The sequence below is a fragment of the Nomascus leucogenys genome, chromosome 7b, assembly GCF_006542625.1.
Source record: "Nomascus leucogenys isolate Asia chromosome 7b, Asia_NLE_v1, whole genome shotgun sequence".
Lineage (NCBI taxonomy): Eukaryota > Metazoa > Chordata > Mammalia > Primates > Hylobatidae > Nomascus > Nomascus leucogenys.
In genome coordinates, this window is record NC_044387.1 from 59,176,862 (window position 1) to 59,202,009 (window position 25,148).

The 25,148-nt window shown below is 49.4% G+C and overlaps 1 protein-coding gene across 1 annotated transcript in view; it reads right to left on the reverse strand.

Annotated features, from left to right (window-relative positions):
• The window catches only part of C7BH22orf24 (chromosome 7b C22orf24 homolog), a 33,465-nt gene extending 10,112 nt beyond the window's left edge, over positions 1–23,353 (reverse strand). The window contains 4 exon segments of the mRNA XM_030816167.1: positions 13,199–13,304; positions 18,354–19,468; positions 22,973–23,101; positions 23,103–23,353. Coding sequence (XP_030672027.1) covers positions 19,451–19,468; positions 22,973–23,101; positions 23,103–23,252 — 297 coding nt within the window. The 5' untranslated portion in view covers positions 23,253–23,353 and the 3' untranslated portion in view covers positions 13,199–13,304; positions 18,354–19,450.
• Between the last annotated feature and the right edge of the window lie 1,795 nt (positions 23,354–25,148).

Below are 25,148 nucleotides of genomic sequence, written 5' to 3' on the forward strand. Positions count from 1 at the left end.
CTGCACTCCAGCCTGGGTGACAGAGGGAGACTGTGTCTCAAAAAAAAAAAGGGGGGGGGTTGTGACAGCATTTTGAGAACTGAGTCTGAGGAAGAGTCACTGTTACTCTGGTCTGACAGTAGTGCCAACTACGTGTGATCCTAAGTAAGTCCATTCACCTCACTCGACCTCAAGTTTGAGGGTGCAGTGATGACGGCGTTTCTCCAGCTTTCTTCGAGGGATCATGGTGAGGACCTGACGCAGTCAGCTTTGCAAAGGTGTCTGAGTGGTGCAGGGTGCTCCCTCATTTTAAGGCAGTGCTGTAAATGCTCCCGTAACGGAGGCCATTCTGGTTTTCTATTTTATTTTATTTTCAGACAGGGTCTTGCTCTGTCACCCAGGCTGGAGTGCAGTGGCGTGATCGCAGCTCACTACAACCTCTGCCTCCCAGGCTCAGTTGATCCTCCCACCACAGCTTCCCGAGTAGCTGGGACTACAGGCACATGCCACCACACCCCACTAATTTTTTGTAGAGACAGGGTCTCATTTTGTTTTCCAGGCTGTCTCAAACTCTTGGGCTCAAGTGATCCACCCAACTTGGGCCTGCCAAAGTGCTGGAATTACAGGCAGGAGCCACCATGCTCGGCTTAAACATTTTGCTTTGAACAAGCCCAGCAGGTGAACAAGGAACATGATATACCACTAGCTAGTCTGAAGCTTGGGAAAAGAAAGCAGAAAAAAGATAACAGCAAGAGCTTACTTGTATATTGAACCCCAAACAAGTGTGTGTCCACCAACCTGCTAGGGCCTGGGGACAGCCCTGATGGAGGTGAGTGGGGACCCCCACTTCTCAGAGGAGAAACTGAGTCTCAGGGAAGTTCAGCGACTTGCCTGGGGTTACTGAGCACACAGAGCAGAGGAGGGATTGAACCCGTCTGCATTCTCCCACCCCCTCCTAATCCCCCCCCCAGCCAGGCTGGGCTTTTCCTCACAATGAGATGGGGCATGGGAGACAGAAACCCAGTGAGAGTGGCCTCTGTGGAGGGGCAGCCGTGCAGGGAAGGAGGCAGGGTGGGGCCTGGGGCCAAGCTCCCTGCACAGCCATGAGAGCCTGCACAGCCATGAGAGCCATGTCCCTGGTCCCGACTCCCCAGGGTCTCCTGCTCCTGGTCACTGCACTGTTGGTGGTTGGCGCTGGGAGAACAGGAGCACTCCCTGGGTAGTCTGACACACAGGATGTGTCTCGCCTCAAAGCAGAAGTGAAACCAGCACAGTTCTCCTTGTGAGACACCCCCTCGCCACCTTCGTCTCTCTTCTGCAGGAACCAGGACAGTGGCTGCCACCACTGGAAGCCAGATTGGAGGACAACAGAGAAACTGACCAGCTCTGGGGTCTGACCCATGCAGGGAGCTGGGTGTTCACCCCCCACTGCACACATCTTGGGATTGCTTGATGCATGCCCCCTTGGGCTGCGTGTCACAGTGATCACAAGATACTGTTCCTATTAGGTTTTATGATGTAGACTCTAAGGGAGCTGCCCCTTTATACAAGTCCCTGTGTCCCAGTGGAATCACAGCCAGCCCATTGCCACGGGAGGGAGATTTGTTTGTGGTTTATTCGCTCATTTGTTGTTCACAGGTTTAGTCACCATGCTTTCCACACATATGTATTAACAGTCACCCATGTGCCAGGCATCGCGTAGGTGCAGGGAGAAGGATATTAAACAAAAAATTACACAAATAACGATTTTTAGGGTTGTGAAGTAATAAGTATAGTTGTGAAAAGTGCTCAAAAGACAAAGGAGAGGCCACTGTGAAAGGTGTGAGGGGAGCCGGGCGCGGCGGCTCACGCCTGTAATCCCAGCACTTTGGGAGGCTGAGGTGGGTGGATCACGGGGTCAGGAGTTCAAGAGCAGACTGGCCAAGATGGTGAAACTTCGTCTCTACTAAAAATACAAAAAAAATTAGCCGATGGCTGGGTGCAGTGGCTCACACCTGTAATCCCAGCACTTTGGGAGGCTGAGGTGGGTGGATCATGAGGTTAGGAGATCGAGACCATCCTGGCCAACATAGTGAAACCCCGTCTCTACTAAAAATAGAAAAATTAGCTGGGTGTGGTGGCATGTGCCTGTAATCCCAGCTACTCAGGAGGCTGAGGCAGGAGAATCACTTGAACTCAGAAGGCAGAGGTTGCAGTGAGCCGAGATTGCACCACCGCACTCCAGCCTGGCGAGACAGAGAGCAAGACTCCGTCTCAAAAGAAAAAAAAAAAAAAAGCCGGCGTGGTGGCAGGTGCCTATATTATAATCCAGCTACTGGAGAGGCTGAGGCAGAGAATCGCTTGATCCCTGGAGGTGGAGGCTTCAGTGAGCTGAGATCACACCACTGCACTCCAGCCTGGGCGACAGAGTGAGACTGTCTCAAAAAAAAGGTGTGGGGGGAGCCTGACCTATTCTGGGGCCCAGGGAAGGCTTCTGAATGTTTCCATGGAGACCTGATGGAAGGCCAAGGGAGAGGAAGGGGCAGGTGCAGCAGGAGAAGGAAGCAGAACCAATTGTGCAGGACTGTGTGTGCTGCGGAAGGGTGTCTTGTCTATGTCTTGAAAAGAAGGAACGTCTAGAAGGGTGGGTGACCTTGGGCAAGGCTTCCTCTTCTGTTAGCCTCAGTTTCCTCATCTTTTCAACAGGGACATGTTTGCCCTCCTTGCAAGGTTGTTGAAGAGCCCTTCAGTTAAGCACCTAGCACGGCACCTGCCACCTTGGAGGTGCCCAGTAAGTGGAGCCATTGGCCTAATGGTTGTGACAGAGGCGGGACAGAAATCCAAGCTGCCTGCCCAGCTCGCCTTCTAGCAGCTGCTCCTGCAGTCCCTGCCTTCTTCCAGGGCTGCTTCTAGGAGACACTGAGCCAGGAGCTGTCACTGGGCTGAACACATTGGCTCGAGTTCCAGTTCACTCTCTGCTATAGTGTTCCCCTGCTGTCATATCACTGCCCTTTGCCAGCCAGGCTAACGCGGCCTGGGAAAAGGCTGGGGTGAGTCTACAGCTACAGTCAGCCTTAGAAGCTGTTGTCCTCCCTCCCTCCTCCCACCTTCCACAGTGCCCCAGGCTCCAGCAGATGACCGAGTCAGTCTTTACAGATCCCTAATTCTTGTGATTAGCTGGGTAACCATGTACCCTGCAAGTGAGATGCACGGTGGCACAGAGCTGGCAGCCCCAGGCTTGACCAGCAGCAGGACTACATTATTCTGAGAGTGAAGCCAGCTTGGACTCCCTCTCTCCTGATTCAGGGAAGGAGTCTTCCTAAAGCAGGAAAGAGCTGATCATTGACTGCATGCATGCCTGGAGCCATGCAGGATGCTTTGCTTGTTACCTGGCTTAGTTCTTTTTTTTTTTTGAGACAGAGTCTCACTCTGTCGCCCAGGCTGAAGTGCAGTGGTGCGATCTCGGTTCCCTGCAAAATCTGCCTCCCGGATTCAAGTGATCCTCCCACCTCAGCCTCCCAAGTAGCTGGGACTACAGGCACACGCCACCATGCCCAGCTAATTTTTGTATTTTTAATAGAGATGGGGTTTCACCATGTTGGCCAGGCTGGTCTTGAGCTCCTGACCTCAGGTGATCTGCCTGCCTTGACCTCCCAAAGTGCTGGGATTACAGATGTGAGCTACTGTGTCCAGCCATACTTGGCTTAGTTCTAACAACAGACCCTTGCTGTGGGTCCTGTTGGCTGCATTTTACAGATAAGTACCTGAGGCTTGGGGGTCACACTGCTGGCAAGTGACAAAAAGGCTGGATTCTATTCCAGGTCACCATGACCTTACCCAGCCCCCAACTCTGAGTGGCGGACCTTTGGGCTATGTTTTGCTGTATTTGGGATTTCATTCAGTTTCATTGTAGGAGTCCTGGAAACGAGATGGGGGAGCCTGAGCTTTGATCTCTTCCTGTGGCAAGTGGCTGCAAGAACTGCTGCTGCTCTTTCTCAGGAGTGTCCCAGGATGATCAAGCTGGAGCCACCTCAGTGATGAATATGGCCACCCCCTTGTCCACATAGCGGAAACTGAGGCACAGAGAAGGCAAGCAACTTGCCTGAGGTTACAAGGTTGGTCAGTGGAGCTGGGGCTCTCCCGGGGCCCTCCTCCATTGGCTTTCTGTCCTTCCCTCCCTCGCTGGCCTCTGTGCAGTCTCCACGCATTGGAAGACCCCAGTCTGTGGCTCCTGGACCTCTTTTCTTCATTGCATTCCGCCAGTGACCCAATCCTGAGATCCTAATTACCATCCACATGCCCACAAGTCTCAAGATCTCTAGCCCATCCCACCTCTGAATTCCAACCTATCAGTCCAGTTGCCTTCTTGGCCTCTCATTAGAGATTTAAGAGAACAGTGAACTTGATGTGTCTAAAACACAACTCTTGAGTTAGCTCTGCACCCAACCCCCAGCTCTCACCCAAACCTGTTCCACCCACAGTCTTCCTGGATTTAGTAACTGTACCATCATCTCCCCAGTTATTCAGGCAGAAAGCCTTAGAATTATCCTATATTTCCCCTTCCCTCATCCCCCACATCTAACCCATTAGCAAAAATATATTGTAATCTGACCCCTCTCCTCATCTCCACTTTCATCTGATGCGACACAACGTTAACTGTCCTCTTGCACCCTCCTTCGCCTTCAGGAATGTATTCTCACAGCAACAGCATGCCCTCTTTAAAATATAGAACAGGCCGGGTGTGGTGGCTCATGCCTGTAATCCCAACACTTTGGGAAGGCAAGGCAGGTAGATCCCCTGAGGTCAGGAGTTCAAGACCAGCCTGGCCAACATGGCAAAACTCCATCTCTACCTAAAATACAAAAATTAGCCAGGCATGGTGTCACATGCCTGTAGTCCCAGCTACTCAGGAGGCTGAGGCAGGAGAATCACTGGAACCCAGGAAGTGGAGGTTGCAGTGAGCCAAGATCACACCACTATACTCCAGCCTGGGGGACAGAGTGAGACTGTCTCAAACAAACATAGAACAGGTTGTATCATTCCCCTGCTTGAGGATCCTTCGGCAACTTCCCATCAATTCAGGATGAAACCTCAACTCCTTGCCAGGACCCATAAGGCCCTGTGAGGCCTGCCTGAGCTTCTGGAAGTTTCCATTCTCCAGTCTCATCTCCTCCTACTCAGAATGATGCAGCTTTTCCTGTTTTTTGTTCCATGGACACCCCAAGGTTGCCCTTGCTTCAGGGCCTTTGCACGTCTCCCCTCTTCTTGGAACCCTCTTCCCAAGACTGTGGCTTGGTTGGTTCCTTATTGTGGGTGTCACTCACTGCCTTCTCAGAAAGGCCTTCCCTGACCACCCTGTCTAGAAAGCAGCACCTCTGTGTCCTCCTGTCTCTTCCCCATAGCCCTTAACATCATCTAAAATTTTCTGCATTATCTGCCTGCTTCTGCATTGTCTTTTCTGCTCAGTGGAATGTAAGCACTGGGACTGTTTTTGGTCCCTGCTGTAGCCTCAGTGTGCCTAGCATGTAGCAGGCACTCCATGCATGCATGCATGCTTATTGACAGAACACACCACATGGATTAAGGGTCTAAGTTACAAACCAAGTTTCTTCCAAGTTGTCTCTCAAACTCTTTTTTTTTTTTTTGAGACGGAGTGTTGCTCTGTTGCCCAGACTGGAGTGCAGTGGTGCGATCTCGGCTCACTGCAACTTCCACCTCCAGGGTTCAAGCATTTCTCCTGCCTCAGCCTCCCAAGTAGCTGGGACCACAGGCGCCTACCACCATGCCCGGCTAATTTTTTGTAGAGACTGGGTTTCACTGTGTTAGCCAGGATGGTATGGATCTCCTGACCTTGTGATCTGCCCACCTCGACCTCCCAAAGTGCTGGGATTACAGGCGCCCGGCCTAGTAACATGAGCTCTCTTATTATTATTACTACTATTATTACTGTTAGTAATTTTAGAGAGAAGGTCTCTCTCTGTCACCCAGGCATTATTGTTTTGTTTTTGAGACAGAGTCTCGCTCTGTCGCAGGCTGGAGTGCAGTGGTGCGATCTCGGCTCACTGCTAGCTCTGCCTCCAGGGCTCAAGCAATTCTCCTGCCTCAGCCTCGTGAGTAGCTGGGATTACAGGCACGCACCACCATGCCTGGATAATTTTTGTATTTTAGTAGAGACGGGGTTTTGCCATATTGCCCAGGCTGGTCTCAAACTCCTGACCTTAAGTGATCCACCTACCTCAGCCTCCCAAAGTGCTGGGATCACAGGCGTGAGCCACCAAGCTCAGCCAATCATTATTTTTATTACCACCACTATCATCATCAGTTTGACTTCTGAAAGAGGCAGCTGTTGATTCCTCTCTGCCTTCAAGTAATAATACTTATGCCACTTTTCACATTCAGTGCCCTTCAGTGGCTTCCTGTTTCACTTAAGGAGAAAACCCCACCTACCTATCCAGCAACATGTGAGCCTCCACCTACCTCTCCAGCCTCAGCTTGCATGCTCTTTCCTGTTGCTTACCGCCTTGCTGTCGTACCAGCCACACTGCAGTTCTTCATGTGATTTATGTTCATCCCACACCAAGCACTCTCCCTGGAATATGCTTTCCCTCCTTCTTCACCTGGTGAATGCCTACTCTTCCTTCTTTCGATCTCAGCTTGGCCATTACTATCTCAGCCTTCCATGACCACCGACTAGGGGAACCCTCCTTATATCACACTCTCAGAGTAACATGTGCCTCTGCTGTAGCCTTCATCACAGCCGTCAGTTTACACTTATTCCTTCAACTTGAATTAATGTCAGCCTTTTCTAATCAACGCTAAGCTCCACGGGAACAGAGACCAAATCATTCTTTGCTCACCTTGGTACTCCTAACATTAGAACAGTGCCTTGCACATAGAAGATATCTAGTAAATATTAAATAAATGAATGAATGAGTGATGAGAAAGCCTTTGGGTTAGACAGTCATCCTGCAGACCAAGCCCAAAACTTCCCCAAGAGAAAATCTGCTGCCTTTGAATAAAACCAGCCTTTCTCACTGGCTTCCTGCCATGGGACATAAACAGCCTTCTTGACTTCCAGTGAGTTCTGCTGGCTAGAGATGTGACCTTGGGTGGTCACAGGGTACCCGTGGAGTAGGAAAAGTCTTTGTCCCTCTAAGCTGAGATAGAAACTGGATATGAAACCACAATGCAATGGAGAAGTCTGTCTCACTTCCTGAGCTCAGCCATTTCTCAGTGCCAGGCACTTTCAGCTCTTCCTTCCCTCTTCAAACAGGGTCACTTACCGTGTCCTGATGGTGGAATCCTCTACTTTGGTTTTTCTGGCCAGCAGTGTTTTCTTTAATGGGTTGGCGCAAAGGTTCTCAAAGGCCTACAGACCTGGGCCAGTCCCCCACAGAGTCAGCACCAGGACATGGTGAAACGAGAGAAACAGGGACAAAGTCGGGAGTTTTCATAAAGATAAATTAATTCTGAAATTGTCTGCCCTACTTTTTTCTGTGTCAGGATGCCCTTTCTTTTATGAAACAAGGGTGCCAGGCATTGGCCATTTTTTTCAGTGTCCTTGTTTGTCAAAATCACCTATTTAATCTTCTTTTGAAACTTACTGGTCTGTGGACAGTGGCTGAGCCAGGAGGAGAACTTGGGTTTTGTAGTTCCAGGTTTGCAGTCTCTCCCCTCTGTCGCCCCTCCCTGGAGAGGATCAGATGCAGGGGAGACAGGAGGGCTGGCTGTAAATTATTAACAGGCTGCCATGTGGAAGAGGGGAAGCACTGGTTCTGTAACCAGGGAGCAGGGTCAGGGTCACCGGGTCGCAGTTTCAGAGGGGCATATTTCAACTGGGTTAGAATAAACTCTTTGACAGGCAGGAATTCAACAATAGAATGGGCTACCCCACCCATGGTGGTCAGGCACAGGTATAGCAGCCATATTTGGGCTGTTGGAGGGACTATCCCAGCCTGGGGGTACTGGTTAAGGATTTTGGCCTTAGATTCAAATCGACCTGGGTTTCAGCACTAGTTTTACCACTTTTTATCTGTGTGACCCGGGGCAAATCAGTTTCCTGCTGTTTAAAATGGGGGTAAATCACGCCTCCCTCAGAGTCCTGTGAAGATTGAAAGAAGGGGTGCCAGCCGGGCACAGCAGCTCACACCTGTAATCCCAGTGCTTTGGGAGGCCAAGATGTGAGGATTGCTTGAGCTCAGGAGTTTGAGACCAGCCTTGGTAACATAGTGAGACCTCGTCTCTACTACTACTATTAATAATAAACTAGCTGGGCATAGTGGCATGTGCCTGAAATCTCAGCTACTTGGAAGGCTGAGGTGGGAGAACTGCTTGAGTTCAGGAAGTCAGCTGCAGTGAGCCAAGATCGCGCCACTGCACCCCAGCCTGGGTGACAGAGTGAGAGCCTGTTTCAAAAATAAAGAAAAGAAAGAAGGGGTGCCCAGGCCACAAAAGGGCATTTTGTGAGATGTGGGCACATTACTGGCACATCTGTCTCCAGGGAGTTTACTAATTCCTGGGAAATAAGGAATGCCACTCTCTGGTGGAGAGGAAGGGACTCACAGAGAAAAACAGTTTATGAAGTGGTGTGTGGTGGCTCACGCCTGTAATCCCAGCACTTTGGGAGGCCGAGGCAGGAGGATCACCTGAGGTCAGGAGTTTGAGACCAGCCTGGCCAACATGGTGAAACCCCGTCTCTACTAAGAATACAAAAATTAGCCAGGTGTGGTGGCTCATTCCTGTAATCCCAGCTACTCGGGAGGCTGAGGCATGAGAATCGCTTGAACCCAGGAGGCAGAGGCTACAGTGAGCCGAGATCGTGCCACTGCACTCCAGCCTGGGTGATAGAGCAAGACTCCATCTCAATAAAAGAAAAAGAAAAGCAGTTTATGAGCAAAGACCAGCAAGAGCACCACAGACTCACATGCTGGGGCAGTTCTTAGGATAGGAGATCAGCCAAGGGCTGACTGACCAGGGAGGAATCCTTGGAGGAGGCCCCACCTAAGCTGAACTCTGAGATACCATCAGACTTCTGGTTTCTACTACTAGGTTAGTAGACAGAAAGGAGTGAGAGCTTCTCAGGAGAGCCTACAGTGGTCTCTGGCACAGAGTAGTAAAAAAAAAAATTTTTTTTTAGACAGGATCTCACTTTGTCACCCAGGCTGGAGTGCAGTGGCATGATCTCAGCTCACTTGAAGCCTCGACCTCCCAGGTTCAAGATATCCTCCTGCCTCAGCCCCCCCAGGTAGCTGGGACTACAGGTATGCACCACCATGCCCAGTTAATTTTTGTATTTTTTTTTTATAGATGAGGTTTTGCCATGTTGACAAGGCTGGTCTCAAACTCCTGAGCTCAAGCAATCCGACTTGGCCTCCCAAAGTGCTGGGATTACAGGCATGAGCCACTGTGCCTGGCCAAATAGTAAATGTTAATTGGAAGTAGCTGTTATTATTACCTAAGTTTCAAGGGTGTTTCAAGGGCATGGAAGTACCTCTTTCTTTGGGTTCCCACAGCACTGTGGGCATATTCCTGGCACATCAGATATGCTTGGTGTATGCTGAATGAACAGGGGGAAGATTAGTTGGCCACAGACTAGAGGGAGATATGATTAGATCTAAGTAAGCTAGGAAAAATGGGAGCATCCATCTCTCTGTACACCCATCCATCCATATATCCATCTATCTCCATCCACCCACACATTCATCCATCCACCTATATATCCAACTCCTTTTCATCCAAACATCCATCCATCCATCCATCCATATATACATCCACCTATCCATTCATGCATCTATACATATACCTATTCATCAAATTCTTGTCCATCCATCCATCATCCATCCACCTATTTATCCAACTCCTGTTCATTCACACATCCACCCATCTGTCTATCTACCCATCCATCCATTCATGCATGCATGCATCCATACATACATACATACATACACTCATTCATCCGTCTATACACCCATCCATCCATATATCTATCTAATTCCTGTACATCCATGCATCCATCCATCCATTCATCCACCAATTTATCTAACTCCTGTTCATCCAAACATTCATTCATCCATATACCCATCCATCCATACACCTGCTGATCCAACTCGTGTTCATCCAAACATCCATCCATCCATCCATATATACATCCATCTATTCATTCATGCATCTATACATATACCTATTCATCAAATTCTTGTCCATCCATCCATCCACCTATTTGTCCAACTTCTATTCATCCAAACATCCACCCATCCATCTATCTACCCATCCATCCATTCATGCATGCATCCATCCATCCATATATCCATCCATCCACACATACATACATAAACTTACTCATCCATCTATACACCCATCCATCCATGTATCTATCCATCCATCCATACATACATACACTTACTCATCCATCTATACACCCATCCATCCATGTATCTATCTAATTCCTGTACATCCAAACATTCATTCATCCATATACCCCTCCATCCATACACCTACTCATCCAACTCGTGTTCATCCAAACATCCATCCATCCATCCATCCATCCATCCATCCATCCATGTTTCAAGCAGAGAACAAGACAAAATCACTGCATTCATGAAGCTTAAATTGAGTGAGGCAGGGCTTGCAGATATAAATCAAATAATGGTAAATAAGGGTAAAATTGTGACAATGATAAGTGCTACAGACATAAAGGGCACATGGTGCTAGGAGAGTCCATCACAGGGCAATCTGACCTAGTCATGAAGGTCAGCAAAGGCTCCCCAAGTGACCATAGAACTGAGAACTACAGAGTGAGCAGGATTAAGTAGAAGAATTGGGGAGGAAAAAATGTTCGGGAAGAGAGGAAAGGGCACGCACAGGGCAAGATAAAGTTGGGAAGTAGGCCTGACCATGCAGTTCTCTTGGGCATGCTGAAGATTTTGATTTTTATTCTTAGAGGTTCTAAGCAAGGAGCAGGTGACAGGATCAGATTTGTATTTTTAAACGATTATTTTGGCTGTGGTTATAGAAGATGGAAGCAGAGGATGGGATGAGCAAGTGTGAAAGCCAGAGGCCTGTGGGAAGCTAATGTAGATGTCCAGGAAATTCATGATGGAACCTTGGACTGGGGAGGTGATGGGGGGAGGGGAGGAGTGGATGGACTTGAGGGCCATTTAGGAGATAAAATGGACATGATTGGGCCATGGGTTTTGTGGGAAGGATAAGGGTGAGGGAGTTATCTAGGATGACACCCAGGTTTCTGGATAAAACTGTTGCCAGGCAACAGAGAGAAAGCCAGAAGGGAGTGGGGAAGGGGTGGGACACATTTTCCCTTGCAGTTGTTTTTATGCCTATGTTTGCAAAATAAAGGGTGTTGGAGGTGTGGGCGTGCACAGCTCCCTGATTGCCCACCCAAGGATAAGAAGACTGGTTTAAGAAGATTGCATGTTGCAGGGTAAAGGGAGCTAGGTATTCTATTCTGGGCTCTGCATGCAGGTGGCTGTGTGACTTCACTCCCCTGGCCCGGGACTCTGAAACAGACATCCCCCCTTGTCTGGCAATTTCATGGCAAAAAGCAGCCTGAGTCTTATTTGTCCACTCATGCTATTTACAGGACTACTCCTTGGGAAGTTATTTCTTGTAGATCCACTTTATCCAGAGCCTGAAGGTGAAAAAGCATCAAGTCTAGAATGTGAGATCTGAAAGGAATCACAGAACCCATTTTCCCAATCTTCTAATTTTACACTGGGGCAGCCCCCGTGTCTGACCCATGTCTCTATGCTACTCCACTACTTTGCCTACAGAAAGAGAGGTTAAGGAGTTTGTCCAAAGCCACAAAGCTATTGGGCATAAGGAGGTGACCCCACATTCCTTTTCTTACTTTGGGGGTGGGGATTTTTCTGCAGCCTGCAGTTATTTCCTAGGACAGATGGGGCTAGGTAGAACTGTGGGGATGAGCTAAGATCATAGACACAGGTGATGCTGAGCATCTGGGGGAATAATTCATCTGAAGCTGTGCCCTGCTGAGTTGGAGTCCTTTCTGACTCTTTAAAGATGCCTCTTGTTATGCACCCCGTCGTGACTCCTGAATATCCTCCTGGGGTTGCAAGATGCTCTTTGCAAAAAAAAAAAGGAATGCAGAAAACCCAGCCCACCCCCTGAAAATGAGACATAGAGACAAAAAACATGGTTTGAACCTCACTGCTTTGGTTTCCATGGTGGCTCCACTCTGCTGCCCTTCCCATTGGCTAGGTGTCCTGCTCCAGCTTTAGCAACAGAGACTCAGATACTCATCTCCTTCCTGATTGGCCAGGCCGTGCTGCAGTGCCATGGCAACAGAAGCAGGGGGACCAGTCCCTGCAGAACAACTTGAGTCACCATCTACCTGGGGTGGGCTGAGATCCAGAGGACTGCCTGTGGGGGATGGAAAGGGGAACAGGTAGCCCCACCTAAGCTCACAGTCAGGTGGGGACCTCCCCGCCACCGGTTGCTCAGGGGTTTTGGAGGCTGGTGGGCTTCTCCTCCTCATCTTGTCTACCCTGTATCTTGCAGCTTCTTCCAGCCTTTTCTTGCTCCATGGGTCCTGTCTCCCTCAGAAGAAAAATCACACCACTAGCAGTGCCAGGGGTTAACTCATTTGCCCAAAGTCTTGCAAGTTACTAATAAAAGCCAGGGTTTGAACTCGTTTTTATATTGCCTGGTTTAAAGGCTTTAGAGGGGCTTTGCCAGGGGTCCTTTCAGTTTTAATATCTCTCCCCTTTTTATTCACCAAACAGCAAATGCATTTCAAAGCACTATTTCATCTAAATTATCTCATCACCTCAACAACCCTATGAGTTCAGTAAGTCAGAGATTAATGACCCATTTTATAGATGAGGACACTAGAGCCCAGAGAAGGCAAATGATTTGTTCCATGTCACACAGCACATTAGTGCCAGAGCTGGGCTTTTAACCCAGGCCTTCTGAATCCTTGTCAGAGCTCTACCTCCAAACCACTGACCTATCTATACCAGGGGGCTTCCAGGAGGGTTGGAGGCCCTCTAAGGGCTTCTCTGAGTGGTCTTCTCATTTGTTACAGAAGCCAGTTAGAATCAGGCAGTCCATTGTGGACCAAGGGGTCATACCATAGCCCTAGTCTTGGCCAGGCAACCCCTCAATGTGGCTCTGGTCTCCAGGAAGGGTCTGCTTTTAATTGCAAACCTTGCTTTTCCCCTCAACCCCTATGTGCCAACAGGTGAAGAAGTACTCATAAGCTTACCTGCAGTTGGTTTTACTGTTGCTGTGTGCTTGAAGCTGTGCTGGGCATGCATGTTCTCACTGAATTCTCATCACAACCTTAGGAGTTCGGTCTTCACTGTCCACTCCTAATAGATGCAGAAACCGGTGCTCAGGAAGGTCAAGCAGCATCCCCAAGGTCACACAGTCATGGAGAGATAATACCAACACAAGTCCACCTAACTTGAAAGTAGCCTGGCTTGAACTATGGTGATGCTGTCTCTGTTCCTACAGAATGTAGAATGATAGCTTAAAGTGGCACCTGGGATCACCCCTGTAATCCCAGCACTTTGGGAGGCCGAGGCAGGTGGATCACAAGGTCAGGAGCTCGAGACAAGCTTGACCAACATGGTGAAATCCTGTCTGTAGTAAAAATACAAAAATTAGCCAGGAGTGGTGGCACATGCCTGTAATCCCAGCTACTCAGGAGGCTGAGGCAGGAGAATCACTTGAACCCGGAAGGCGGAGGTTGCAGTGAGCTGAGATCGCGCCTCTGCACTCAAGCTTGGGTGACAGAGCGAGACTCTGTCTCAAAAAAAAAAAAAAAAAAAAAAAGAGAAAGGCACCCTGGAGCTGATTCTTTTTCTCTTGGGTATGCATTTTTTCCTCAACTGAAGCTGTGGCTACTGGACCAATTCCTTGGCACTGGAAAAAGCAGACTCTGAGGACTCTGAGGGACTTGGAAATAGTTGGCCCCTGGGAAGTGACTCAGTGTCCCCAACACTCTCTCCCATTGCCCAGTTTCTCAGCTTGGTGATCTTACAGAAGGGCGTGGCTGGGCTGCTGGTAATTTGCAGCTAACCTGGAGGAGAGAAGCCCCAGTAACTTCCTTGGCCTGAATCTAAGCCCCTGCTGAAAATGAACATTTTGGCAGTTTCCTTTTCTTCCTACTCAACTTGGGCTCCCTGAAGCTCTTGCCCCTGAAACAGAGCCCAGCCACCTGGCCTGCCCTCCTGCCCTCCCAAGGGCATCAGTTTTGGAAGACACAACCAGGCAGGAGCTCCCACCTGCCACGCTGCTCCCCCAAGTGCCACAGCAGCAAGGGGCAGGCACACAATCTCTCCATCAACAATTACACAGCTTCTCTGTGCCAGACACCACACACACAGGCTCAAGGGAGATGGTAGGGAACAAACCATTCTGGCCCCTGCCTTCATGGAAACTGCAGCCTTGTGGCGGAAATGCACTGCAGGTCCATAAGTGAATACATCATGGTTTCAGACAGCGATAAATGCCTTGGACAGGATGAAACAGGATAATGGCATAAACAGCAATTGGTAGGGGTTTGAGCGGGGAGGGAAAGGACTGAAGGGGAAGGGAGCAGGCACCTGAATGAGGAGGAGGCAGTTGTCTTGGTTATCTATAGCCGCCTAACAAACCCCCAAACTTAGTGGCTTACAACAACCATTTATTATTTTTCATGAGTCTGGTTGGCCTGAGTTCCTCTGCCTGTTTCTCCTGGTCACACATGCAGCTGCATTCAGCTGGAGTCACAGCTGAGCTGGAAGGTCCAAGAAGGCCTCTCTCACACATCTGGTGGTTGGTGCTGGCTGTTGACTGGGGTGTCTCAGATCCCTATCACATGGCCTCCCATCCTCCCGCTGGTAGACCAGCTGCCTTATGTGGTGGTCTAGGAGCAGCATTCCAAGAGGGGGAAGGCACAAGCTTGCAAGGTCTCTTGAGGCCTAAGCTCCTGAACTCATAAAGGGTCACTTCTGCCACATTCTGTTGTCAGAGCAAGTCACAAGCCCAGCCCAGATTCAAAGGGCAGGGAAAGGGATGCCACTTCTTGATGTGGGGGGAGCAGCAAAGTATTTGTGGCCTTATTTATGAGACATGATCAGCCAGGTGTAGTGGCTCACACCTGTAATCCCAGAACTTTGGGAGGCCAGGGTGGGCAGATCATTTGAGGCCAGGAGTTCAAGACCAGCCTGGCCAACATGGTGAAACTCCATCTTTGTATTTTATAAGTTTATAAATTGATAAATATTATATTTTATATAAAAAGAGACACAATCCACATTGCAGATAGTAACAAAAATGATTTTGAGGTGTACCAAAGTTGTGATTCGTATGAAATCTTTTTTTTTTTAATTTTTTGAGACAGGGTCTCACTCCATTGCCCACGCTAGAGTACAGTGGCACAATCATAGCTCACTGCATCCTCAAGCTCCCAGGCTCAAACAATCCTCCTGCCTTGGCCTCCTGCGTAGGCATGCACCACAACACCTAGTTAATTAAAAAACTGTTTTCGTAGAGATAAGGTCTTGCTCTGTTGCCCTGGCAGGACTGTAGCAACACAATCATAGTTCACTGCATCCTCAAACTCCTAATCTCAAGTGATCCTCCCACCTGAGCCTCCTGAGTAGCTGGGACTACAGGAGTGTGCCACCCTGCCTGGCTGTTTTTTTCTTATTTTTTGTAGCAATGGGGTCTCACTATGCTGCCCAGACTGGTCTTGAACTTATGCCTGGGGCTGTCTTCCTGCCTTGGCCTCCCAAAGTGCTGGGATTACAGGTGTCAGCCACCATGCCTGGCCTATGTGGCCATCTTTAATCTGCGACATCATCCATGTCAAGATCTCTGGGAAGAGTGTTCACGGCAGAGGAAGAGCAGGTGCAAAGACCCTGGGGTAGGATGGCATCCAGAGACCTGAGCCTTGAACAATGGTGTGATGGTTGATACTGAGTGTCAACTTGACTGGACTGAAGGATACAAAGTATTGATCCTGGGTGTGTCTGTGAGAGTGTTGCTAAAGGATATTAACATTTGACTCAGTGGACTGGGAAGGCCGACCCACCTTTAACCTGGGTGGGCACCATCTAATCAGCTGCCAGTGCTGCTAGAATGTAAACAGGCAGAAAAAATGTAAAAGAGAGACTGGTCTAGCCTCCCAGCCTACATCTTTCTCCTGTGCTGGATGCTTCCTGCCCTCGAACATTGGACTCCAAGTTCTTCAGTTTTGAAACTCGGACTGGCTCTCCTTGCTCCTCAGCCTGCAGATGGCCTATCGTGGGACCTTGTGATCATGTGAGTTAATATGTAATAAACTCCCCTTTATATATATATGCACATATATACACACATACATATATACACATATATATATATACACACATATATATATGCCATTGATTATGTCCCTCTAGAGAACCCTGACTAATACAAATGGGTTCCTCTACTCCCTTAGTTTCCTGTCCTGTAAAGTGGGAACTAAGGATGTCTCCCTGGCTCCATTAGGAATACAGGATGTAAGATGCTTTGCTTCAAGGCTGGGTTAGCATTTTGGTTATCGGCCAGTGGCAGGGAGGAGAGGCCAACACAGGAGCTCAGCTTGGCTTCCCCCAGGCTCACCAGCGTTTGTTGAGCACTGTCTGGCAGGAAGGCACAGTGCTCAGCACCACAGGTCATAGCTGGGAAGTCTGAGGGTTGCCGATCTTGCCAAGCTTATGGGATAAAAAGATTGCTTGCTGCCCCGGATGTGACTGAGACATACCAGATGCATCTCAGAAGAAAAGAGCTGGGAGGATTGTGGGGCTCAGGGAAGGCCTGGAGGAGATAGGGTTCCAACAGGGCTTTGAGGGGCACATAGGATTTGGCTGAAGGAGGGGAAACTGTTGATAGGAAAAGTGTAAGGGGCTGTGGAATTTAGTAATTCACTGCAACAAATGTTTGCTGAACCCTTACCATATGCCACGTGAACGGGACAGACAGAGAGAGGCACTGTGAGGATCCAGAGGAGACACAACACAGGCCTTGAAAGGAAGTGATGATGCTTCAGAGGCCTGAGGATGAGTCAGGTTAAGCACTGTGGGGCACTGGGAGGAGGAGATGATACCAAGAGGGTTCCAATGAAAGGACATCTGCAAAGGACAGAGGGGAGGGAGGGCTTGAGTTTCTCAAGTAGAGGCAATAAGCTGTGTCTGAAGCAGAGGGTCCATGTGGAAGAGAGTGGAGGGATGAGCTCAGGGAGAAACTGGTCTCATGGGCTAACTAAAGACTTCATCCTTTTTCCTGGCCAGGTGCGGTGGCTCACACCTGTAATCCCAGCACTTTGGGAGGCCAAGGCAAGCAGATCACTTGAGGCCAGGAGTTCGAGACCAACCTGGCCAACATGGTGAAATTCTGTCTCTACTATAAATACAAGCATTAGCTGGGCATGGTGGTGCACGCCTGTAGTCTCAGCTACTCAGGAGGCTGAGGCAGGAGAAACGCTTAAACCTGGGAGGCGGAACTTGCAGTGAGCCGAGATGGCGCCACTGCACTCCAGCCTGGGTGACAGGCTTTTGAGACTCCGTCTCAAAGAGAAAGAAAGAAAAAAAAAGGCTTTATCCTTTTTCCTGAGGGCAATGTATGTCGGAACACCAGATTTAGCAAATTAAAATACAGGTTGTCCTGTTAAATTTAGATTTCATGTGAACAACAAATAATTTCTGTAGTATGTGTGTGCAATTTCTGGGACGTTCTTATACTAAAATATTATTCATTGTTTATCTGAAATTCAGCTTTTGTTTGTTTGTTTGTTTGTTTTTAAGACAGGGTCACACTATGTTGCCCAGGCTGGCCTCAAACTCCTGGCCTCAAGCGATCTTCCTGCCTCAGCCTGCTGAGTAGCACTGCGGGTGTGTGCCACCATACCCAGCTTGAAATTCAGTTTTAACTGAGCCTCCTGTTATTTTCTCTGGAGACCTTAAGTGTGGGATCATGGAAAGGTTTTAAGCAGGGCGAGGACAATGTCAGATTTACATTTTGGGAAGCTCCCAGGATTCGTGGGAAAATAGACTGGAGGGAGACCAGGAAGGGGCGGGGGATGAGGTTCCTCCTATTGTCCAGGCCAAAGAAGTGGAGGTCACTACCAGGAATGGGGCCATTGCATCATGTCTTCCAACACATCTGCCTCCCTGACTAGGCATGTGGCCTTGGATAAACCCCAGCTGATGAAGCCCCAGAGGGCTGCAGGCCAGTCAGACCCCAGCTGTGCTGTGTGAGCCCCTGGCACGGTTTACTCCCTCCCAGATGCTCATCTGCCAAACAAAGGGGTCAGATGATCAGAGAGATTGTCCATGAGGGCCCTTCTGCTTCTGCCATCCTGGGGCCCTCCATCCATCCTTTTCACCCACCAGGTGCAAAGTCCAAACCTGAGATGCTTGGCTCCCAGGTCATCCTTCCTGTGCCTCCTTGCTCCTCCTTCCCTCCCACCATCACTCTGCCCGATGAATGCCTGAAGGGGCCCCGTGTATCCTCTCTCCAACCTCAGGTCCCAGGCCTGGTTTTGGAGAAGGGTCTCAGCCTGTGTTGACAGCCTGCAATGAGTGAAGCTAGGTCTTCGGCATCACTCGTTTCACTGAATCCTCACAGCAGTGCTACAAGGAAAGCATCATTCCCATTTCACAGATACAGGGGACTGAGGCTCAGCAGTCCACTTGATGACCCAGTCACACAGCTGTGCAGGGGGCAAACCTGGAGTGGAGTCCAAGTCTGGCTGGCGCCAGTGCTCTGCCCTCCCGCTGTCTCCATGGAATGTACCCAGGAGCCCCTAATCCCCCACTGATTTAGTGTTCGGGCTCGGTCAGCAGTCTTCTTGTCCCACTGCAGGCATGTGCAGCCCCGGCTCTTTCTGAGTTAAGCCAGGGACTGAAATGGGTCGGCAGAATGCTCATCTGTTGGGCGCTTTATGGTTTATAAAGCCCTTTCCCATCTGTGCCCTCCTCACAACCCTATGGAGATTCTGCGTGGCCCCTCCAGCTCTTGGAGGCTGTATTTTGCCGCAGTGAAGGCCACATTAAATATTAACAGGGCAGCTCCTGGCCCCGCTGTGACGTCAATTACGGGGCCGCTTGGTGAGGGCTGCGGATGCCTTTCCAAGGTGAAGCGGTGACCGGAATTCAGCTGGCTCGAATGGTGTCCCAGGAGGCTGGCTGTCAGGACTCAGAGAAGATGTTGCTAATGTAAGGCGTGGCAGGAATCCAAAAGCTTTCCTCTGATCTTCCTGGCTCCCTCAGGGCCTGGTGGCATCCTGAGGCTGGCGAGATGCATTCAGTCATTTGGCAGATATTTATTGAGCACCTGCTATATGCCAAGTACAGTGCAAGGCTCTGGGGAGATGGCTGTGAATGCGATGAGGTCTTTGCATAGTGGTGCTCCCTGTGTGGTTGAAGAAAGAGAGAAACCCAGCTCTGTGGGCTAGGGCAGGTGCCCACTCCAGCCTGAGGCCAAGGGATCCTTCCAAAAGAAGTCAGGGTGATACTGAAACCTGAAGAAGGAGCCCAAGTTAGGTAGGGAAAGAGGAGGGGCAAGAGAATGCACATAGAGAATACCTTTCGAGGTCAGATCCTGGTTCTACCTGTTCCTAGCCATTTATCTACAAATTAGGTTCCCACCACGCAGGGTTGTTGTGAGAACTAAATGAAGCCATTGCTAGTGACAACACAGGCTGGATGCATAGTGAGGTGCCCAGTGGGAGCTCACGGGTAGCTGCTGGGAAAATAGCTCTGGGCCATGCATGGTGGCTCACACCTGTAATCCTAGCACTTTGGGAGGCTGAGGCAAGAGGATCACTTGCATCCAGGAGTTCAATACCAGCCAGGGCAACACATTGAGACCCCGTCTCTACAAAAAATAGAAAATTAGCCAGGCGTGTAGTCAGTCCCAACTACTTGGGAGGCTGAAGTGGGAGGATCACTTGAGTCCAGGAGGTCAAGGCTGCAGTGAGCCAGCATTGCGCCACTGCGCTCAGCCTGGGTGACACAGGAAGACCTTGTCTAAAAAAAAAAAAAAGGAAGGAAAGAGGAAAGGAAAGAAAAGAGATGGAAGGAAGGAAAGAAAAAGAAAAAGAAAGAGAGAGAAAGAGAAAAAAAGAAAAGAAAAGAAATAGTCTGTGTCTTATATGATTCCTTTGCACTGCCAGGAATTCTTGTCCCCATTTTGTAAGTGGAGAAACTACTGAGGCTCAGAGAGGTGACCCGACATGGCCAGGGTTATACTGTGGATTAGACCCCAGGTTGGACATGTGACCCTAGGCTCTGACTTGGGCTTTTTGCCATACTCCATCCACAGGCAACCCAAGCAATTATTTCAGCTCAGTGAGACACAGAATCCCACCAGTGATTCCCAGTATGAGTTCCTTGGCTGCATGTCCAAGGGTAGTCTCAGCCTTCTTTGCGATAAGGCCACAGCTATCTGATGATTAGCCCAGGGTTGGGCTTCGGGAGGCCTGGGCACAGGCTTGATTTCGCTAACCTGCTGTGTGACCATGGGTGAATTACTTTCCCTCTCTGAGCCTCAGTTCCCACAGGGCCAGCGAATGACCAGCTGTTATTGTCTGGGTCTCTGATCCTCCCAGTAGTGCTGTGGCAAAGGAACTACTTTGAATTTCATATTAAAGATGAAGAACCAGGACAGGCGCGATGTCTCATGCCTGTAATCCCAGCACTTTGGGAGGCTGAGGTAGGCGGATCACTTGAGGTCAGGAGTTTGAGACCAGCCTAGCCAACATGGTGAGACCACGTCCATACAAAAAATACAAAAATTAGCCGGGCATGGTGATGCAAGCCTGTAATCCCAGCTACTCAGGAGGCTGGGGCAAGAGAATTGCTTGAATCTGGGAGGCGGAGTTTGCAGTCAGCCGAAATCACGCCACTGTACTCCAGCCTGGGCAACATGCGAGACACTGTCTCTAAAAAAAAAAAGATAAGGAACCAGCGGTCTGAGACAGACAAAGTGGCATGCATAAGGCTACACAATTAGCAAGTGGGGGCCAGGATTTGGGAACAACCCGTTGCTGGCAGAGCTTCCCATCAGTCCACCATGCTGTGCTGCCTCTTGGAGTAAGAAAGCCAAACTGAATTGTCTCCAAGGTCTTTATTATGGGCCTGTGATTCTGTGAGTTTCCTGCTGCCACAGGCCTTCAGGGCTCAATGACTTCATGGGGAAGCCATTTCAGGTTGTGCTGGTCCTCCAACTGTCCCCATTTCAAGTAGGTAACAGCCCCATAGGCAGCACTCCCTCTCTCCCTCAGACACAACCTCATTCCTCCTGAATGAAGAGGTCTAGTGAGGACAGTGACATGCCCTTTTTATTCTCCCCCCACCACACCGCCCCCCGACCCTGACATGCCCATTTTATGGAAAAGAAAACTGAAACTCAGGTCCAACAACTTGCCCAGGTTTCCCCAGCTACTGTGGAAGAGCTAGGATTTGAGGCTGGGTCTGGTAACTCCAGATCTTGTACTCTAAGTAACTGCAAGCTGGCCAGATTCAACAGGACAGCCCTCCTCCTTCTCTGAGCTCCCTCCTGGCTCCTGCAATCCTGCCTGCCTTCCCCCTTGCTCCCTCCCTTTTCTTGCCTTTCACTCAGCTGTCACTTAATGTTAGCTGTCACCTGATTTCAGGTGTTCCCCTTCCTGGGGTGGAAGGGGAGAGGACAAAAGATCTTGGCCACTCACAAAGGGGGCTCTGGTGATGGGAGTTTTGTAATATGCAGAAGGTGTAACCGAATTCAATTCAGCATTCATGGAGCAGTGCCTGGATCCAGGACACTCAGCCAGGCATCCCAGGGGCTCAGATGGTGAACGAAACACAGGCCCCGTCCTCCAGTGCTTACAGTCGATTACAAAGGAAATGGCTGCTTCCTAAGGAAGTGGGAAGCAGAAGGTGTAAGTAACAAAGAGTATGAACCTTATAGTCAGAAAGACCTGGGTTCAAATCCTAATTCTTCATCTAATAGCAGCATGACTTTGGGTGAGAGGATGCCTTCCTGAGCTTTAATTTTTCCATCTGTTTAATGGGTCTAAGAAGAATAGCTCCCATATTAAATGAGATCTTATACTGCATTAAATGACATAACATAGTGCTTGATGCCCAATAGCAAGCCACAGACATTCCTACCAATGTCACTCTAGGCAGAGAGTGGATACCAGAGTCACAGTGGGAGTAGGTGGAAGGCGAGAGTACTTCTTGTTGGAGAAACTGGGAAGACTCTTTAGAGGAGGTAAGATTTCAGCTGGGTATTAAAGGAATGTAAGAAGCAGAGAATGGGGTGGAGGGATGGGAAAGGACATTCTGGAAACTCATGGGCAGAATCTGGGAACCTGGTGGGCCTAATGGGTCCAGGGAGGGGGTGATGACCTTGAGAAGATGGGCCACAGGCAGGTTATGAAGGGCCAGGTAGAGGAGTTTATATCTTTAACGAGGGAATGGGTCCTACCCATGACCCCAGGGGCAGCTCAGTGCTGTCTCTGCAGAGGCCAGCCAGCCTCCTACAGGAGCTGGCCTTCTCATGTGGCTGTGGTCCTCTCAGATCCCTTTATCTCCTGAGTCAGGGCCAGCCTGCCACCATTATCTACAAGAAGACAGAAGGCTATAACAATCTGCTTGCCTCCTACTAACATACTGGGGAGGAAAAGATGTTTTTTAGCATAGTTGCCTGGCAAAGAACCATGGTGAAAATTCAGCGACCCTCTCCCTTGCTTCTCAGGGTACAGTTTCAGCAGCAGCTGATGACAGTTATGCTCATAGCTCAACAGCTACAAGAATGTTCTCAGACTCTCTGAAGGTCAGGGGCAGTGGTGGGAAGAATGGTGAAGATGGAGCAGAGCCCCTGCTCTCTGTGCTGTGGCTGGGCAAGACACTTAACCTCACTGGGACTCAGTTTCCTCATCTGTAAAATCAAAACAATAATACTGACCTTGCCTTAACCAAGAGACAGAGTAGTAGCAAACTGCTGGCCCATGGCCTGCTATGAAGTAGGAGTTCATTACCTTCTTCGCTCCAGGTCTTGACATGGTCCAAAGACTTGTCTTTTGAAGAAACCCTGTTGTATCCTCTTGAGTTGTCATGACATTGTCTGCTGGTCTTCCAGTGGTGAAATATCCTAGACTTTCAGAGCTGGAAAAAAAAAGGTACTTTGCCCTTCATCATTGCAGCCTCCCATTTCACAGATAAGAAATCCAAGGCTCGAGGCAAAGGAACAGCCTTCTCCAGCTTTCCCGGACCACGCACGACAGCCCCTCCCACCCCAGCCCACCCAGTGGGAACCATGCAAAAGCTTGAGGCCGTTATTCAGATGGTTCAAGCCAAAAGATCTAGAAAATTCTTGCTAAAAAACACAAGCTCCCCAACCATCTGCAGAACTGAAACAAAAGCCTTTTTCGCCCTCATTTTAACTGCAACTCAATAGGTTTCGGCTTTGCCTTCTCCCCCGGAGCTGAGCTCCTCTGAACAAGCTGGAGGGGGGCGGGTGCTGGGACTGGGGCTATGAGCTCCACGAGCTCACAGATTGCAGCTAACAGGACATTTTTGCACTTCTTAATGCCAAAAGCTGCCTTGGGTGCTGGTTTGCTTCCAAGGCGCACTTTGAAAGAAGGGTGGAAGGCTCTAGATGATCCTGAAATCTCTGCACTCAAGATGCTCTTAGTTAAGACACGGGGTGAGATTTGATATCAGCAAAAGGATACTGGGGTCAAAGTAGATGGTGCAAAGTTAGGGTGAGTGGGGAAGGCTTCAGATGACTGCAAGAATCTGACTCTTCTAGGCCTCAGTTTCCTCATACATATAGTGGGGCTAACAGCCTCCTTCCAAGTGAGGATGTGGGGAGATAATATGAGAGTAAAGTGTTCATCCTCAAATCAGGCAGAGGGTAAGTGATTAAAAAACAAGAGTCGAGCCGGGCGCAGTGGCTCACGCCTGTAATCCTAGCACTTTGGGAGGCTGAGGCGGGCGGATCACCTGAGGTCAGGAGTTTGAGACCAGCCTCAACATGGAGAAACCCCGTCTCTACTAAAAATACAAAATTAGCCGAGCATGGTGGTGCATGCCTGTAATCTCAGCTACTCTGGAGGCTGAGGCAGGAGAATTGCTTGAACCTGGGAGGCGGAGGTTGCGGGGAGCTGAGATTGTGCCATTGCACTCCAGCCTGGGCAACAAGAGCAAAACTCCGTCTTAAAACAAAACAAAACAAAACAAAATAAAAAAACAACAAAAAAACAAGAGCCGCTGTCGATGTTATTGCTGGTGGTTTTATTATCATTGGCTGGGTCGGCAAGGTCACCTTGGCTGCAGGTGGCCTACAGTGGGAGAAAAAGTTAAAATCCTATCTGGGTGACATTATCGATAATTTGTGGACAGGTGGCTGCTCCAGCTCAAGATGGTAACCATGCCAACATTGCAAACGCCATCTCTCCAGAACATCATCACGTTTCCTTTGTAATATGTCCCTTGTTGTCCAGACTTCTCACCAGCTCAGAGTGAGTGTCTCACAGTATCCATGAGTAGAAAAACAAAAGACAAAAAAAAACAGGATGTGCCTTTTCTGGGTCATCTGTTCACTGGGCTCTAGTGGAGGGTTCTGGCAATGCTTTAGAAATGCAGTCCCATGTGAGGAGCAGTTGTGACCACTAGCTCAGGGTGGGATGCAAGTGAGGAATTTTTTTGTTTGTTTTGAGCCTTGTTGTCCAGGTTCAGTGCAATGGTGTGATCTCAGCTCACTGCAACCTCTGCCTCCGGGATTCAAGCGATTCTCCTGCCTCAGCCTCCTGAGTAGCTGGGAGTACAGGTGCCTGCCACCACACCCAGCTAATTTTTTGTATTTTTAGTAGAGACGGGGTTTCACCATGTTGGTCAGGCTGGTTTCAAACTCCTGACCTCAGGTGATCCACCCACCTTGGCCTCCCTAAGTGCTGGGATTACAGGCATGAGCCAACGTGCTTGGCCTTTTTTTTTTTTTTTTTTTTTTGAGATGGAGCCTCACTCTGACGCCCAGGCTGGATGGAGTGCAATGGTGCGATCTCAGCTCACTGCAACCTGTGCCTCCCGGGTTTAAGCGATTCTCCTGTCTCAGCCTCCTGAGTAGCTGGGATTACAGGCACACACCAACACACCACGCTAATTTTTGTATTTTTAGTAGAGACAGGGTTTTGCCAAGTTGGCCAAGGTGGT